This window comes from Petromyzon marinus, chromosome 80 (assembly GCF_048934315.1).
Source record: "Petromyzon marinus isolate PM22_M1 ecotype Great Lakes invasive population chromosome 80, UKy_Petmar_22M1.pri1.0, whole genome shotgun sequence".
Classification (NCBI taxonomy): domain Eukaryota; kingdom Metazoa; phylum Chordata; class Hyperoartia; order Petromyzontiformes; family Petromyzontidae; genus Petromyzon; species Petromyzon marinus.
Genome location: NC_133746.1, coordinates 10735510 through 10753118, shown reverse-complemented (window position 1 = coordinate 10753118; position 17609 = coordinate 10735510). Strand labels below are relative to the sequence as shown.

The window sequence follows — 17609 nt, the reverse complement described above, 5'->3', positions numbered from 1 at the left end:
TTGCTGTTTTTTCCTGGATTTTTCTGTTGCATGTAGTCACTTTAAGATGTTCCTTGTTCATGTTTTTGTTTTGTTGCGGTTGCACCCGAGTCAAGAGCCGCATGGCTCACAGGGTTATACCTAATAAATGAAACTCAAACGAACAGACGTGACGTCAGGACCGGTACAGTGAGGGCACGACAAGTGACGTCACGACAGGTGGGGGACGAAGTTCCGTGACGTCTTGGCCGGTGAGGCGAAGGGACGTGACGTCACGGGCAACGAAGAGCGTGACGTCTGCAAAAGTGAGACGTGGCGTCGTGCGATACGGTGGACATTCTTTGGGTCTTTCGGTAAAGTCGCGTAGATATGTTAAAAGAAAATAACAAAAAACTACGACGTGTCGATCACAACACAAGCGGTCGTCATCAGGAAAATGGGGGTTAGCTTCTAAAGACAACTGTTTATAAAGGTTTGAGATGGGCGTAGCCCAAATGTCAGCAGCCAATGAGAATGCAAGTGGTAGGCAGCGATTGAGGCGGTGGTGGGTTTCCCACCAATGAAAGGGCTGCCAGGTAAAAGTTAGCATGTTAATGTGAGATCGCCGAGCATCCTCCACGGCGAGCGCGCCAAGGTGGCTATGTGAACGCGAGAGATTAGCATGTCAATGGCAGATCGCCGAGCAACAACCTCAAGGATGGCGCGCGAGGTACCTGTGTTAGTGTGAGAAATTTAATATCGTAATGTGAAAAATCAGAGAGCCGAAAATAACAACTAACATCGGAAGGTGGTAGGATGAGACCATCACAGCCAGTTATGACTTAAACTGGTTAATAACGTCATTCCAATGATTGCTCAGTTTGTACCCATCTTCTAGGTTGAAATTGTGTCTGTGTCTATAAATATGGATGGCTTCATGAACGAATCTTTGTTGATAGCCAGTGGGTTTGCAAAGTACCTTCGTCTTAGAGATATCAATTTCGTGAGCCTTATGTTCACAAACATGGTCTGAGGCGTGTCGCTTAGTTTCCCCAATGTATCTACTGCCGAAGACACAGCTTAGTTTGTAGACGCCGGGGTATTTCATGTCAGGGATCACATCCTTCACAGATGGAATCAGATCACAAATTTTATGTACTGTGTTAAATCGAACCTGGATCTTGTGTTTGCTCATGATTTTGGAAAACTTTCTGGTGACCCCTGCTATGTATGGCAAGGTGATGGTTTTGATTGGGTCCTCAGATGGTTATTTCCCAACGGTGTGACCATTGGAGAACCCTCTTCAACGGTTCCAAACACACATATATACACCGTGAACACACACATATATACACTGTGTATATATACCCTATACAGGGACTTCTTTATGCTCCAGAGGTCTGTTCGTAAATCGATTTGTTCGTAAGTCTCATATTTACTCCCTGTTGTTCAAACATGTTGTACGGCATGTACACTAAACATGGGGGAATGGCTTTAAATATTGTAAAATCTTATGTATATGCTACTGGTTCTTCATGTTCTGCAGATGTAGATGCCAGTGGTTCTTCATGTTCTGCAGATGTAGATGCCACTGGTTCTTCATGTTCTGCAGATATAAAAGCCACTGGTTCTTCCTATTCTGTAGATGTCACTGGTTCGTCGCATTCTACAGATGTAGATGCCACTGGTTCTTCACGTTCTGCAGATGTAGATGCCACTGGTTCATCACGTTCTGAAAATGTAGATTCCGCTGGTTCTTCATGTTCTACAGATGTAGATGCCGCTGATTCTTCATGTTCTGCAGATGTAGATGCCACTGATTTGTCGCATTCTTTAGATGTAGATGCCACTGGTTCTTCATATTCTGCAGATGTAGATGGCGGTGGTTCTTAATTTTCTGCATATGTAGATGCCGCTGGTTCTTCATGTTCTGCAGATGTAGATGCCACTGGTTCTTCACCTTCTGCAGATGTAGATGCCACCACTGCACGGTGGTTGAACTTACGACTCTCGGTCAAATCAGGCAACTGGACGCACCGGACCAGGTTGGTTCGTATCTCCAAAAGTTCTTAAGTCGAATGTTCCTAGGTAGAGGAGTCCCTGTGCTGTATATATTTTCGTAACCTTAACTTAAAATGCAAACACTTGCAAACTGCACCGCAAAACTTACAGTCGATCGATTAGGGGCCATCCATTTAGTATGTATGCAAAAATCTGTACAAATTTGACCCCTTCCTGTACGCACGCATACTTTTTACACCCCCCCCCCCCCACCTGCGTACGTACAATTGACGCAGCACCCCCCCCTCCCCCCCCCCGAGTCCTATAGAACGACCGATATTTAATCCACGCAGAAACGATCAAGGATTAATAATATGTACGTGTTTAAGTTAGATAGTCCACCGCCAGACTACTTAACTAATTTGAAGGCCAATTATCGAGGCTTCACCCCCCCCCCCCCCCCATACGCAAGCGTACGCATTTGGGTTAATCTCCCCTCCCCCCTCCATGCGTACGCACTAAATGGATGGTCCCTTATCTGGCAGCTTTGGTGGGGTGGGGAGGAGGTGCCGGATTTAAAAAAATGCCAATGACTAAATCGTCATTGTTTAAAATAGCTTATTGTTGCACATTCTTGTATGTCGTTATGTTTGTAGGTGTTGTTTTTCTCGTGTTTCAAATTCGTTTACTATGTGAAGTTGGCATCAATAAACAATGCAAATAGACCAAAAGTCACAGCATTTATTGCACCGTACTTAACACTCTAATCTCTCAGGCTCTGCATCATGGGGTGATTTATAGACGTGCAGTATTTTGATGTCAACACGTTGCCTTTCGCGACCAATATTATCCATAATGGAGGTTTTTAGGTTAGATCGCATAAATATAAATGTGTCGTTAAACCCTCCACCACCCGCCTTAGCCAATTAATAATAATGGTCATTTAATTTTAAGGTTAAGGAAAGGCCAAAAGAGGAGAGCTACATAGAATAGACGGACTTAATAATGTGTTTTTTTAGACGCGACTTAACAGTATCCACATTAAATTTTGATTTAAAGCTTTCGTGACTGCAGTAATTCATATTCTTAGTTTTTTCGGTAAAGTCACGTTGAGAGAAACAACAAAATAACAAAATATATATATAAAACAATGAAAAATTCTCACGACGTTTCGACCATAACTCAAACGGTCATCATCAGGTGTGTCGGTTTGAGTTATGGTCGAAACGTCGTGAGAATTTTTTATTGTTTTATATATATTTTGTTATTTCTCTTCAACGTGACTTTACCGAAAAAACTAAGAATATAGTATCCACATTGTCGTTTGAACGAATTTACGATGGTAGGGAATTCCACAACCGAGGCGCAGACACAGCAAATGCCCACTCAAGGAACGCAGCCGGGATCGAGATACGCACAGAAGAGCAGAGGGATTTAAGAATGAAACGGGTTTAAATATGGCTGTCGCCTGATGATGCTAGTTGTAATTACTGGCAAAACATCGTGCTCAGATTGTGAATGTGGATTTACTCTCCAACACACCGGTGTGCTGTACTCGTAACGAATTGGCATGTTCTATCTTGATTTGAAGCTTTCGTGACTGCAGGAATTACTCTTTGGTTCTTTCGGTAAAGTGACGTAGAAAGAAAAAGAAAATAAATAACAGATCACGACGTTTCGATTGCAACACAAGCAACCGTCATCAGGTGAGAACTGTATGTAAATGCCAGCTCGGAGAGAGACACATATACAGAGAGAGAGACAAATACAGACACGGAGAGAGATACACAGAGAGAGACACACACAGAGAGACACATAGAGAAGAGACGCATAGAGAGACACACACAGAGAGACACATAGAGAAGAGATGCATAGAGAGACACACACACACAGAGAGACACACACACACAACTCTGTCTCTGTGTGTGGAACCCGACGTGCGATGGATGTTCACGCGTGCGCCTCTTCCCCCTGTTGCGAGAAACCGGACGAGCGATTGTACGGTATGCTACGCTTCTCCGCTTACTGCTCCTCCTGACGCATCATCTGGGCTAGACCACCTGGTGAAAGCGAAATTAGTCGTTGATCTCTGCATCTACATCGGCAGCCGTTCGACAAGAACAACGTGAAGAAGACGCCAGCATCGAGGCGTGCCCGGCAAGTTAAGGTGGAAAGCGGAGCTGAAGACGCTTCCGTCTCCTTGGTGGTCGTCAAGCAGGAGTGGGGAGGGAGATCAGGCTGCGAGCTGTGGCTGGTAGTGAAGGTGGAACCCATAGTGGCATGGTCTCAGCTAGCTGATGAAAGTTGCAAGCGAGAATTTCATCATTGGTTGCGGCTGGGGATGGCATCGTCCCCCACTCCTCCTGATGTCGAGGGGAAATGGGCGAGGTTTAGTACTGTGGCTCATGCAGCTGCAATGGCTGCTTTGGGTACATGGTCCAGACCTCCTTATCGTCTACAGCATCCCACGTCAGAGAATGAGGTTTACCGCAACCTTCGCTCGGAAGTTCAGAGAGCCATGAGGCACTGCAAGGATGGTTGGTGGTCGCGGATTGCTGATGAGATGGAGTCAGCCTCAATGGCCCGTGATCACAAATAGCTCTTTAATTCCATAAAAAGTAACCTGCAGCACCACACTTATTACCATCATTAGGGGAAAGAACGGTGATCCAATCTCCGACCCCCAGGAACAGGTTTGCACATTTGCTGAGCATTTATGTGAGGTCCTGGGGGAGGGCAAATCCCTCAGCCTGCTGTGGCTGTGGTGCCTCCAATATGGGAAGAAGTCACCCCCTGTGAGTGGCTGGCTGAGGTGCCATCTGTTGAGGAAGTACTGAACGCAATCCAGAGCCGGAGACTAGGAAAGGCACCGGGCAGAGCCGATCTCCCAAGCGAAATGCTAAGGCAGGGTGATGTTTGTGCACAGACTGCCCTACATGACATCATACCAACAGTCTGGACCACTGTACGGGTTCCACAGGATTGGAAGGATGCCCTGGTGGTCCCCCTCTTTAAGAAGGGGGACCGCACAGACTGTAACAACTACAGGGGCATCTCACTCCTCAGTGTGCCGGGAAAGGTCCTGGCAAGGATTATTCAACATCACCTTGCCAGGTATGCTGAGGAGAGGCTTGCGGAGCCCCAATGAGGTTTCAGGAAAGGGCGGTCCTGCACAGATGCCATATTTTCTGTCCATCTGCTACAGCAAAGGTGTAGGGAATTCCAACAAGACCTACATCTCTGCTTTATTGACCTGGTCAAGGCCTATGAAACCATCAGTATGCCTAGGCTCTAGGTTGTTCTTCATGCTTTCGGAGTCCCAGACCCTCTGCTCAGATCATCAAGGACCTTCATGATGATGAGCGGGCCCAGGTAAAACTACGTGGCCAGGAGTCACAGCCATTCCCTGTACACCTTGGAATGCGACAGGGATGTCCTCTGGCTCCCACATTATTTAACATCTATTTCGACCACGTAGTTTGTGAAGCCTTCAATAGCTGTACCGGAGGAATTTCCATCTGGTACAGATACAATGGGAGGCTGATCGATGTCTGGGTGCGGTCAAGGGATGGCTCCCTATTGCTCAACCATGTTACGTATGCCAATGATCTGGTAATTGCTGCTCATTCAGAGGAAGAGTTGGAAGCGCTGCTGCTGAACCTGGAGCGTGCCACTAAGAGGTGGGCCTTACCATCAGCCCCACCAAAACTAAGCACCTGCCGGGGTATTTGGTACCATCGGACACTCCACCCCCACAACTCCCAATTGGTGATGGGCAGTTGTGGAGAGAGTAGAGAGTTTCCAATACCTGGACAGTGTGCTCATGACCAGCTCTGGTTTTACAGCAGAGATCTCACTCCAAACTAATCGAGCGGCATTATCTTTTCATCGGTTATGTAACACTGGGTGGAAGCTACCTCATCTGTCGTTCCGCATGAAGTTTCAGGTCTTGTCAGCGACGGTCATTCCCTACCTTATCTACGCTTGTAAAACGTGGACCCCCCTAATGGAACATCTGCGCCGGTTAGAAACATTTAGGCTGGCCTGCCTCCATTCTGGGTTTAACCAGGCTGGATTGTGTGAGGAGCTCACAAATCTTTGAAAAATCTGGACAAAGTCCCATGGGTGAGATCCTCCGGCAGGCAAGACTGCGATGGCTGGGTCATGTAGCCCGCATGCCCAGCCACCGCATGCCTAAACAGCTTTTGTTCGGCCGGATAGAGGCTAAATGGGCGCGACACGGGCTCGAGAAGAGATGGAGTGATGTGGTACAGGAGGATGTGGAGCTGAGTGGACTTGCCGATGACTGGTACCAACAGTGTCAAGATCGGCCTCTGTGGAGGAGTGATGCTCACAATGAGCGGAGCGCCGAGTGGCTAAAGTACAGCAAGTTGGCACAGTAGGGGGTACAGGTGGTGCATCAGCCAGTCATCTCAGTCAGTCGACCCATGGATCCTGGGTCTGCCCCGTGACCTCCTGCCAGCGGGCGTTCGACACTTCCCGTGGGCTCAACGTGCAAATAGCCTGGCACAAGCGTCGTGGTGACGTCACCACCACTTAGTGGCGAATGGCGGTTGTTATTATTAATGCGTGTGTTAGTTTGTATTTTGATAAATAGTTGTGCGTGTAGTTACGTGTATTATTATTGGCTCTTTCGTTGTCTAGGGGTGTATTGTGAATGTGGTTATTTGTGATTGATGTTTGTGTGATGTGATGTTCAGCTTCGTTGTCATTGGGGGTGTATTCCCAATCGTGATAATACAATGATTCTCGCTTCAACTTTTATTGATCATGATTCTTGCTTAAACATACAGTAAAACCTTGGATTGCCAGCATAATTCGTTCCGGAAACGTGTTTGTAATCCAAAACACTCGTATATCAAAGCACTCGTATATCAGTTGTGATCACGTAACGCTCGGCAGACAAAGCGTATACATACTACTCGTATTGCAAGACCTCGCTCGTTTATTAAATTAATATTTATTTTAAAATGTTGCTCGTCTTGCAAAACACTCGCAGACCAAGTTACTCGCAATCCAAGGTTTTACTGTATACTGATTATGATTTAGTATACTTATGTCCGGTGTTAGGATTCAGATCTCGCCATAGGATACAGTTGTTATAGTCAAGATAATTATGCATGAACTTAGGAAGGAACCACTCAGAATCTTGTGTTCAGCAACTTTAATATCTAAAACACTCTAATTTGCTAACACACTTATGATCGGAATTGCAACAGTACTCCTGTAGATATCATACTCATCAATCTGTACAATTAAAATCTCAATAGTTACGTTATTATATTGAGCAATAGGCTAACTCCTCATAGTAACGTGACAATACACGACAATAGGAAAGTCCTCGAAAATGACAACATTCATATAGAACCATGCTAAAGAAACATGTGTCCAACGGCAAAAGGGGGCATCAATGAATTCATTAGTACAATTGTAATGACTAACTCGGAGACATTAAGACTTGTAGGCACTTCTTTATTTAACAAGCACCAATGGGATAACACGCTACTTAATAAAGCCATCCATTGTCAGAGGCACTACTAAGTACAACAGTTGGTAGGCTTTTGATTTAAAGCTTTCGTGACTGCAGGGATTCATATTCTTGGTTCTTTCGGTAAAGTCACGTAGAAGGGAAACAATCATCATCATGTGTGAAAACCACAGCACGAAAATTTCAAATTTTCTTGCTGTGGTTTTTACACCTGATGATGATTGCTTGTGTTGCAGTCGAAACGTCGTGATGATTTTATTGTTTTATATTTTTATTATTTTATTGTTTCCCTTCTACGTGACTTTACCAAAAGAACCAAGAATATAGTTGGTAGGCTGTCTGACTAGCGGCGCCCCGGGATGGTGCAGACGGAGACGACGACGAGAAGAATGGTGGCGATGGACTTGAGCAGCATGACGGGGATCCCACTTCTAGCAACAGCCCCGAGGTCCCCCAAAGGGGCCCCTCTTAAACTGTCAGCGTGGCCTCGAAGCACCCCGGCCACGCCCCCTTTCTGGATCCTACTAGCGGGTTCCCAAGGCTTCCCGATGGGCACCTTCTATGACCTTTCCCCTAGATCCCACTTTCATGTATATCCTGGCCTGCTTATCAATGGCTAGCATGACATCAATTAATTTATTGGTACGATTATGCAACTAAAGAAATATCCCGAAACAATGGTGTACATGCCAGTGTGTATATTTATTTGGCTAATAGATGCTTATCAATGGCTAGTATGACATCAATTAATTCATTGGTACGATTACGTGATGAAAAGAAATTACTAAAATACTCCCAAACGACCATATTCATGCAACTTAAGGGACAGAACAATGCTTCTCCATGACCAGTTAATAATTAACACACCATCTTGGAATGGCAACCTTATGCGAAACCAAAACAATGCAGCAGAACAATCTTACTTGTACCGATATGCACGTTGTGTGTGTGTGTGTTCAAGGAGAGTCACCACGAGGTCCAATAATCATAGTGGTTAGTAATGGTTTGAGTGTGTCCACATACGATCTCTGCTATTGGTGGTTCTGGGGTCCAGAGGCAGTGATCGGCTTGATAGGGGTGTGTTTCTTCGTACCGAAAACACCTCAGGTCCCCAGCAGGGTGCGTTTGGTCGGCGGGTGTATGTCAACACATGGCGTGTCATTGAACTCGGCTGCATACACCTAGGCTCCACACACCTAGGCTCCACGTCCACCGCTGGAGTGGTTGAAGAGTAGGCATGCTGCTCACGCTGGCTGCGGTGCCTGTGCTGGCAGAAATCGATGGGTCCGGCTCCATCTGCAGTGGTCTGCACGATGGTCACGTCGCCAGATAGCGCTTGCGGCTCATCCGCCGGCAGCAGTGCGTCACCCCAATTGGCACCAGACACGGTTGACCCGTGCAGACTGAGGAACGGCCGGGAGAGACAGCGCCCGTCGTGTCTTCCCCCTCTTTCCGAGAAACCTTCGCCAGTTGTCTGTACGTCTCGTACTCTGTTCAGTGGACACGCTCCCGATCAGGTTATATCGTTCCGCGTCATTCTCTGATTCGACCCTCACTATCCTTTGCATGTGGGTTGGCGAAGTACTGGGAACGCTCAAGAGTAGCGGTAGCGGTGGCCTCAGGTCTTCCCTCGGAGATGTTGACTTTGATCGGAGCACAATAGGAATGATCCTAACACTATGGTCATGTGTGCATGCTCTCATCAGCCCATATTGGTGCTTTCCGCCTGACTTTTTTTTCTATGAAGTAGTGGTCAATCGAGTTTTACAACTTTCCCAAGACAACCTTGTGAATAGTTTACCTCCAGATGTCTTTTGTTTCGGCGAGGCAGGGGAGGGGGTGATCTTTTGGTCTTTGTTGTCTCGAGGGAGGAGACAACTTATTATTTTTTGTAACGATCGAGAACCAATGGGGTGCAAGGCTGCAGTGAAAGTTAAAAACCACCGCTCAAGAGTGTTGCGTCGCCCACACGTCCAGATCGGCAAAGGTCGGGAAATGGTGTTCCTTTAAAATCTGGTTTGGCGTCTCCTCCACCGTTGGGTGACATGGTGGTGAGATGTGAACTACCTCGTCTGGCATACAGGAGGTCGTGGGTTCAATCCCAGCTCTGACACGGCCTGCTGTATATTTGGACTTTGCATGTCTCTCTCCCCGTGGTTCACGTGGATTTTTCTCCGGGTCCTCCAGTTTCCCCCCCCCCCCCACCCCGACATTTAGAATCAACATCACCAGGCGTTTAGAGAGCATGTGGCTGCTGCTATAAGTCTCCACGTGATGATAGGCCGCTTCGTTGAGGTATCATTTGTGATGGCCAGGTCGCTTCTGAAAAAGAGCTATGTGGCTAAGTGGTGGGCCTTACCTGGAAAATAAAACAAAGTCTACGTAGTTTTAACTTCACATGTATCTGTTCTCAGAGCAAAAAATATTGCCTCCACGTTGTGTACCTTCACAATCGTGCAGACACGCTCGTGCTTTCGAACATGCCGATGTAACGCGCGACATTTTCTCAACATTTCTCTCTCTCGGTCAGCTTCTCACGTGTTTAATCTCCGTTCCACGGGACCTGTCCCCTCTGTGTAGTACACATCCTCCACCCACGCTAGCAAATTAACAAAGATCCCAGTCGAGGACTCGCTCTCACTCGACATGCTTGCTTGGAGCCTCCTCCTTCACACGTCCCACGTAGACCTCAACATCCGTTCCCAAAGCAGAGACTCGGCCTCCTGTGTGCCACCTTCACCCCAGCTGCGTCTCACAGCCGGGGCTTTCTTCCTGTTCCTGCTTCACGATCGAGAGGGGAACTGAAAAATCCTCCACCCCAAGTTCTACCTTCACCCCCGGCCACATCTCAACGCTGCCGATCCCTCCGCACTCCCGTTTCACGATCGGTAGGGAGGCGGAAGGATCTTCACCGTCGCATTCCACCTTCACCCCCGGCCACGTCTCGAAGCTGGCGATCCCTCCGCACTCCCGTTTCACGATCGGTAGGGAGGCGGAAGGATCTTCACCGTCGCATTCTACCTTCACCCCTGGCAACGTCTCAAAGCTGAGGGTCTCTCCGTGTTCTGATAGCGATGCCGAGGGGGTCGCCAAAGGGGTTGCCGAGGGGGTCGCTGTGGGAACCTTGCCCCCGAGGCTCGCCACGACCTCCCCAGTGGCAATCGTGCCCTCGTGGAGCCCAGCCCTCCCGCGGGCGCGACGGCGGAGGAGGGGACGGGCTGGCGGCGGCGACGCGCTGGAGCCCGCGCGGGCCTGCCGGCACGCCCGGAGGCTCCCTGCCTCAGTGGAGGCCTTCCCGCGCGTGGGGCACGTGAAGGGACTCCCGCCCGCGTGCGTCTTCTTGTGCACGTGGAGGGTGCCCAAGTGCGTGAACGACCTGCCGCACACATCGCACGTGTACGGCCTCTCGCCCGTGTGGGTGCGCTTGTGGATGACCAGGGTGCCCGACTGGGTGAAGGACTTGCCGCACGTGGGGCACTCGTAGGGCTTCTCGCCCGTGTGGGTCCTCTCGTGTTGAACGAGAACCTTCAACAGGGCAAATCGCTTCCCGCACACCACGCACCCATAGGGCTTCTCGCCCGTGTGGGTCCTCTTGTGGTTGATGAGAGCCGTCGACTGGCTGTATGCCTTGCCGCACATGGCGCACTTGTACGGCTTCTCGCCCGTGTGGACCCGAGTGTGGATGACGAGGTTGGCCGAGCGGACGAACGCCTTGCCGCACACGGTGCACGCGTACGGCTTCTCGTTCGTGTGGATCCTCTGGTGTTTGAGGAGGTGTTGCGACTGAGTGAAGTCCACCCCGCAGACGTTGCAGTGGTAGGGCCTCTCGCCCGCTCGGATTCTCTTGTCCGGTGAGACGTCTTTTGGCGGTTGGACGATCGACTTCCTGCGTCGCGCTCGATTGATGTGCGTGGTCTGATGGGAGCAGTAGTCTTCTGAATTCGCAAAAACTTCATCGCACACCCAGCACTTGTAGAGCTTCTCGTCGGCGTGGCTCCTCTGGTGGCTGATCAGAGTGGCCGCTTTGTCTGTGCTGTATGGGCAGTGGGGGCACTGATACAGCACGGATTTGGTCAGGCCCTTGTGCTTCGTCATGTGGTCCTCCAAGGCGGGCAGGCTGATCACCACCCAGTTGCATATCGGGCAGTAGATCTTCATCTCTCCTCCCTCGTTCATCGTTCCCGTCCTGGCACTGGGGCAAAGGGTGAGGCACACGAAGGAAAATGAATCTCCCCCGCCCTGTCCCTGTGAAGTATCGCAAACAAGTCGTGAAACTAGAAACCACGGACACCGGTTGCTAACTGTAGAACAAAGGCGGTGGTCACCGCTGCGTCTTATGGCGCTTTCAGATGCTGCTGCTTGTGGTGGACGTCTGGAACGCTCTTCCTCTCTGGTATGAGGAAGCCACTGGGAGCTACGATGCACTTTTAAATCATCATCAAGATTGACAAACTCATTTACTTAGAACTGCTGCTTGTTGTCGTGTTTATTTTTTTGTCCTTCCCCCACACCTCCGTTGAGCGCAGTTGGCTACTGTTCTGTTGTTATTTTTTCTGCCTTGCCAAATCTTGATAAATCGAACTTAAACAATTAATTTCCATTTCTGGACTTGCTTACCTTATGTTCTATTTTTCACTCCTATCGTGTGTTTGTGTGTATCGTGTGTTTGTGTGTATTGTGTGTTTGTGTGTATCGTGTGTTTGTGTGTATCGTGTTTGTGTGTATCGTGTTTTTGTGTGTATCGTGTGTTTGTGTGTATCGTGTGTTTGTGTGTATCGTGTGTTTGTGTGTATCGTGTGTTTGTGTGTATCGTGTGTATGTGTGTATCGTGTGTTTGTGTGTATCGTGTGTATGTGTGTATCGTTTGTTTGTGTGTATCGTGTGTTTGTGTGTATCGTGTTTGTGTGTATCGTGTTTTTGTGTGTATCGTGTCTTTGTGTGTTTGTGTGTATCGTGTGTTTGTGTGTATCGTGTTTTTGTGTGTATCGTGTGTTTGTGTGTTTGTGTGTATCGAGTGTTTGTGTGTATCGTGTTTGTGTGTATCGTGTTTTTGTGTGTATCGTGTGTTTGTGTGTTTGTGTGTATCGTGTTTGTGTGTATCGTGTTTTTGTGTGTTTGTGTGTATCGTGTGTATCGTGTGTTTGTGTGTATCGTGTGTATCGTTTGTTTGTGTGTATCGTGTTTGTGTGTATCGTGTGTTTATGTGTATCGTGTGTTTGTGTGTATCATGTGTCTGTGTGTATCGTGTGTGTGTGTGTATCATGTTTGTGTGTATCGTGTGTGTGTGTATCATGTTTGTGTGTATCGTGTTTGTGTGTATCGTGTGTTTGTGTGTATCGTGTGTTTGTGTATCGTGTGTCTGTGTGTATCGTGTTTGTGTGTATCATGTGTTTGTGTGTATCGTGTGTTTGTGTGTATCGTGTATTTGTGTGTCGTGTGTTTGTGTGTGTCGTGTGTTTGTGTGTATCGTGTGTTTGTGTGTATCGTGTGTTTGTGTGTATCGTGTGTGTATCGTGTGTTTGCCGTTGTAAATCGCTGATTCCACATGGCCATACTGGACATCTGTGGAAAAAGAGATTTATAGCTCATCCGATTCCTCCTCCTGCAGTCGAAATAAACATTCTGATTCTGAGATGACGAGCAGATGCACCACATTCACCCCCTACTGTGCAAACTTGGTGCTTTTAGTAGCCCGGCGCTCTCCTAGTTGTTGTGAGCATCGCTCCTCTGCCCTACGTTGTTGCTGGAGGGGGACTGCTTCCAACTGCCCAGTAGCAGCATCCTTCACGAGCCTCCTCCACAGAGGCCGATCTCGACACCGCTGGTGCCAGTCGTCGGCAAGTCCACTCAGCTCCACATCCTCCCGTACCGCATCAGCGCCATCTCATCTCCAGCCCGTAGCGCGCCCGTTCAGCCCCCCTCTATCGGGCCAAACAGAAGCTGTTTGGGCATGCGGTGGCTGGGGCATGCGGGCTACATGCCCCAGCCAACGTAGCCTTAGAGGAGCTCACAAAAGATAGGGACCGTGTCCAAATCTTTCAAGTATTTGTGAGCTTCTCACACTGCGATTCAGCACGTAGGTTAGCCACGATGGTCGGCAGGGCCGGCCTGCAAGTTTCAACCCGGCGCAGAAAACTCTCCTGGTCTCTCTACTTGAGATTTCGCCCTCGCGATGTCTCCCATGCTCTCTCTATCACGATCTTCCACTCACGATCTCTCTCTCTCACAATCTCTCTCTCACAATCTCCCTCTCACAATCTCCCTCTCACAATCTCCCTCTCACAATCTCCCTCTCACAATCTACCTCGCATAATCTCCCTCTCAAAATCTCCCTCTCACAATCTCCCTCGCACAATCACCTTCTCATGATCTCCCTCTCACAATCTCCCACTCACAATCTCCCTCTCATAATCTCACCATCTCCCTCTCACGATCTCCCTCTCACGATCTCCCTCTCAAAATCTCCCTCTCAAAATCTCCCTCTCTCCCACGGTCTCTCTCTCACAGCATCTCTCCCTCAAAGTCTCTCACGGTCTCTCCACTCACGAACTCCCAGGGTCTCTCTCCCTCTCTCTCGCGGTCTCCTACAATCACTCACGATCTGCCCCACCTCCCCCTCTCTCACTCGCTCTCTCATTCACCGTCTCTCTCCCACGATCCCTCTCCCACGATCCCTCTCCCACGATCCCTCTCCCACGATCTCTCTCCCACGGTCTCTCTCCCACAGTCTCTCTCCCACGATCTCTCACCCACAGTCTCTCTCCCAGGGCCTCTCTCCCACGGACTCTCACCCACAGTCTCTCTCCCAGGGCCTCTCTCCCACGGTCTCTCTCCCAGAGTCTCTTACCCAGGGCCTCTCTCCCACGGTCTCTCTCCCACGACCTCTCTCCCACGGTCTCTCTCCCAGAGCCTCTCACCCACAGTCTCTCACCCACGGCCTCTCTCCCAGAGTCTCTCACCCACGACCTCCGGGTCGCTCTTCGACCTCCGCTCCCTCTCCGTTCGCTTCCTTCCGTCGCGTGCGAGTGACGTCGGGCGAGCAAAACGGGAGCAAGCAACCCTGCGTGACGTCACTACCGGTGGAGGACATAGGGACGTGACGTCCCCATCGTTTAATGGAGGGCGAAGGCACGTGACGTCAAGATCGGTGGGCGGTGGGATGAAGAGACATGAGGTCACGAGCATTGAGGGGGGTGGGGGTGGGTTCGACGAGACGTGACGTTGCGACCGGTGTAGAACGAACAGACGTGACGTCAGGATCAGTAGGGCGGGGGCCACGAAAAGTGACGGTTTATAGTGGTGGAAAAGGATGGCAAGGGGCCGTCCATAAATGACGTCACGCACCTAGGGGGGGGAGGGGGTGTCAGACATTTGTAACGATGTGTGACGAGAGGGGGAGGGGGGGGGTGAGAAATGTGACGTCACATAAAAATGCGCAACTTGAAATAAATATGAATTAAAGAGTTGTTATAACAACACTAATTTTGATAAATGTTCATTAACTATTTTATTATTTCAATTTACTCAGGTCACCTTTTATTTATTCCATGAAGGAGCATTTTGCTTCTCTATGGTAGAATGGAGAAGCATAAATTTTGTAAAAAAATTTAATGATTGTTATTACATATTTTGATTCTAATGATTTTACCCGGGCTTTTCAATTTGCTTCGTTCTACTACAAAGTGTCAAGTATTTTTTTTTATATTCATAATTACTTTTAATACTTTTATAATTATAAGAGAATTTCAATATAATATTCTGAACATCTGCAGTTTTAGTTAGACGTTGAATATTTTCAAGTTAATTTTATGCTCAATTTCAGCTTTACGCCTCCTTTTCAATACATGTTTTTTCCTACAACATAAAAGTGCAGCGCCACATTAAATACGCGCGACAATAGTTTGAAGTGATTTGAAGCATATTCTTAGCTCTTTCGGTAAAGTCACGTTGAAGGGAAACAATAAAATATATATAAAACTATAGAAATTCTCACGACGTTTCGACCATAACACAAACGGTCATCATCAGGTGTGAAAAGCAACGGCAAGAAACATTTGAAAGAAGTGGCGGTTTGCATTAATTTATTTTTAAACGGTGTATTTATAAAAAAACCGTTTGCGTCACGAGCAGCGATTTGGTAGTTTGTTTAGAAGGACGAGTCCATCTATGTTCTGAAAAGAGGAGGGGGGGGACGAAAAATTAATGTATGCTGTCTGAAAGCCACCGTAAGCGTGAACAATCAATTAAGACCTGAAATTGTTTATCAAATCCTTCCAATGATTGCTAAGCCAGAATCCATCTTCTCGGTTGAAATTGTCTCTGTGCTTTTATATGTGGATAGCCTCATGAACGAATCTCTCATGGTAGCCAGATGGATTACAAAGAACCTCTGTCTTGGAGAAGTCAATGTCATGTGAGCCTACTGAATTATTACAATGATCTGCCACGGCCGAGGTGTTGGTCCTACCGTGTTTAAGGTCTGCTTTGTGTTCACGAATGCAGTCCGAGACATGGCGTTTGGTTTCTCCAATGTAACTACTACCACAGAGGCAACTTAGTTTGTAGACACCAGGGTACTGTGTGTCCGGAATCACATCTTTTACAGACGGAACCAGATCACGGATTTTATGTAATGTGTTGAAACGGACCTGGATCTTGTGTTTATTCAAGATTTTGGAGATCTTTTTTGTGATCCCCGCAATGTAGGGTAAAGTGATGGTTTTGAAAGGCTCCTCAAGAGGGTCCTTCTTCATGGTTTGAGTGATAGCTTTGCGGATTGTATAGTCGGAGTAACCATTAGCCTTAAAAGCTTGGTGTACGTGCTTGAGTTCACTGCCTATGTGTTCCTGGTCGGATATGCATTGAGCTCTATGATGACGACCGTTTATGTTATGGTCGAAACGTCGTGAGAATTTTTATTGTTTTATATATTTTATTATTTTATTGTTTCCCTTCAACGTGACTTTACCGAAAGAGCTAAGATTATTGCCATCTTTGTTTGTGTATCAATCTGTGGCCATCTGTATGTGTCTGTCAGTATCCGTCTGTGTGTTAATTTGTGGCCATCTGTGTGTGTCTGTCTGTCTGTATCTGTCTGTGTGTGTGTGAGAACCTGTGACCATCTGTGTGTCTGTATGTATCCGTCTGTGTTTGGCAATCTATGTTTTTATCTGTGTGTATGTCTGTATCCGTCTGTGTCTGTGTGTGTGTCAATCTGTGACTATCTGTGTGTGTCTGTCAGTATCCGTCTGTGTCTGTGTCAATTTGTGGCCATCTGTGTGTGTCTGTCTGTCTGTATCTGTCTGTGTGTGTGAGAACCTGTGACCATCTGTGTGTCTGTATGTATCCGTCTGTGTTTGTCAATCTATGTTTTTATCTGTGTGTCTGTATGTCTGTATCCGTCTGTGTCTGTGTGTGTCAATCTGTGACCATCTGTGTGTGTCTGTCAGTATCCGTCTGTGTCTGTGTGTCAATTTGTGGCCATCTGTGTGTGTCTGTCTGTCTGTATCTGTCTGTGTGTGTGTGTGAGAACCTGTGGCCATCTGTATGTCTGTCTATCTGTATCCGTCTCTTTGTCAATCTATGTTTTATCTGTGTGTCTGTATGTCTGTATCCGTCTGTGTCTGTGTCAATCTGTGGCCATCTGTGTGTGTCTGTCAGTATCCGTCTGTGTCTGTGTGTCAATTTGTGGCCATCTGTGTGTGCCTGTCTGTCTGTATCTGTCTGTGTGTGAGAACCTGTGGCCATCTGTATGTCTGTCTGTCTGTATCCGTCTGTGTTTGTCAATCTATGTTTTATCTGTGTGTCTGTATGTCTGTATCCGTCTGTGTCTGTGTGTCAATCTGTGACCATCTGTGTGTGTCTGTCAGTATCCGTCTGTGTCTGTGTGTCAATTTGTGGCCATCTGTGTGTGTCTGTCTGTCTGTATCTGTCTGTGTGTGTGTGTGAGAACCTGTGGCCATCTGTATGTCTGTCTATCTGTATCCGTCTGTTTGTCAATCTATGTTTTATCTGTGTGTCTGTATGTCTGTATCCGTCTGTGTCTGTGTCAATCTGTGGCCATCTGTGTGTGTCTGTCAGTATCCGTCTGTGTCTGTGTGTCAATTTGTGGCCATCTGTGTGTGCCTGTCTGTCTGTATCT

The 17609-nt window shown here is 47.8% G+C and overlaps 1 protein-coding gene across 4 annotated transcripts in view; it reads right to left on the bottom strand.

The window, feature by feature from the left end:
- Positions 1 to 7129: 7129 nt before the first annotated feature.
- LOC116958653 (uncharacterized) overlaps positions 7130 to 17609 on the bottom strand; it is a 55060-nt gene continuing 44580 nt past the window's right edge. The window contains exons 1-2 of one of the 4 annotated variants that reach the window (XM_076057315.1): positions 14428 to 14573; positions 7130 to 11660 (exon numbers count right to left, since the gene is read on the bottom strand). In XM_076057315.1, coding sequence (XP_075913430.1) covers positions 10205 to 11660; positions 14428 to 14558 — 1587 coding nt within the window. In that variant the 5' untranslated portion in view covers positions 14559 to 14573 and the 3' untranslated portion in view covers positions 7130 to 10204. Of the gene's footprint in view, positions 11661 to 14315; positions 14574 to 17609 lie in introns of those variants that run through there. The other 3 variants (XM_076057317.1, XM_076057316.1, XM_076057318.1) reach the window with 3 other exon arrangements.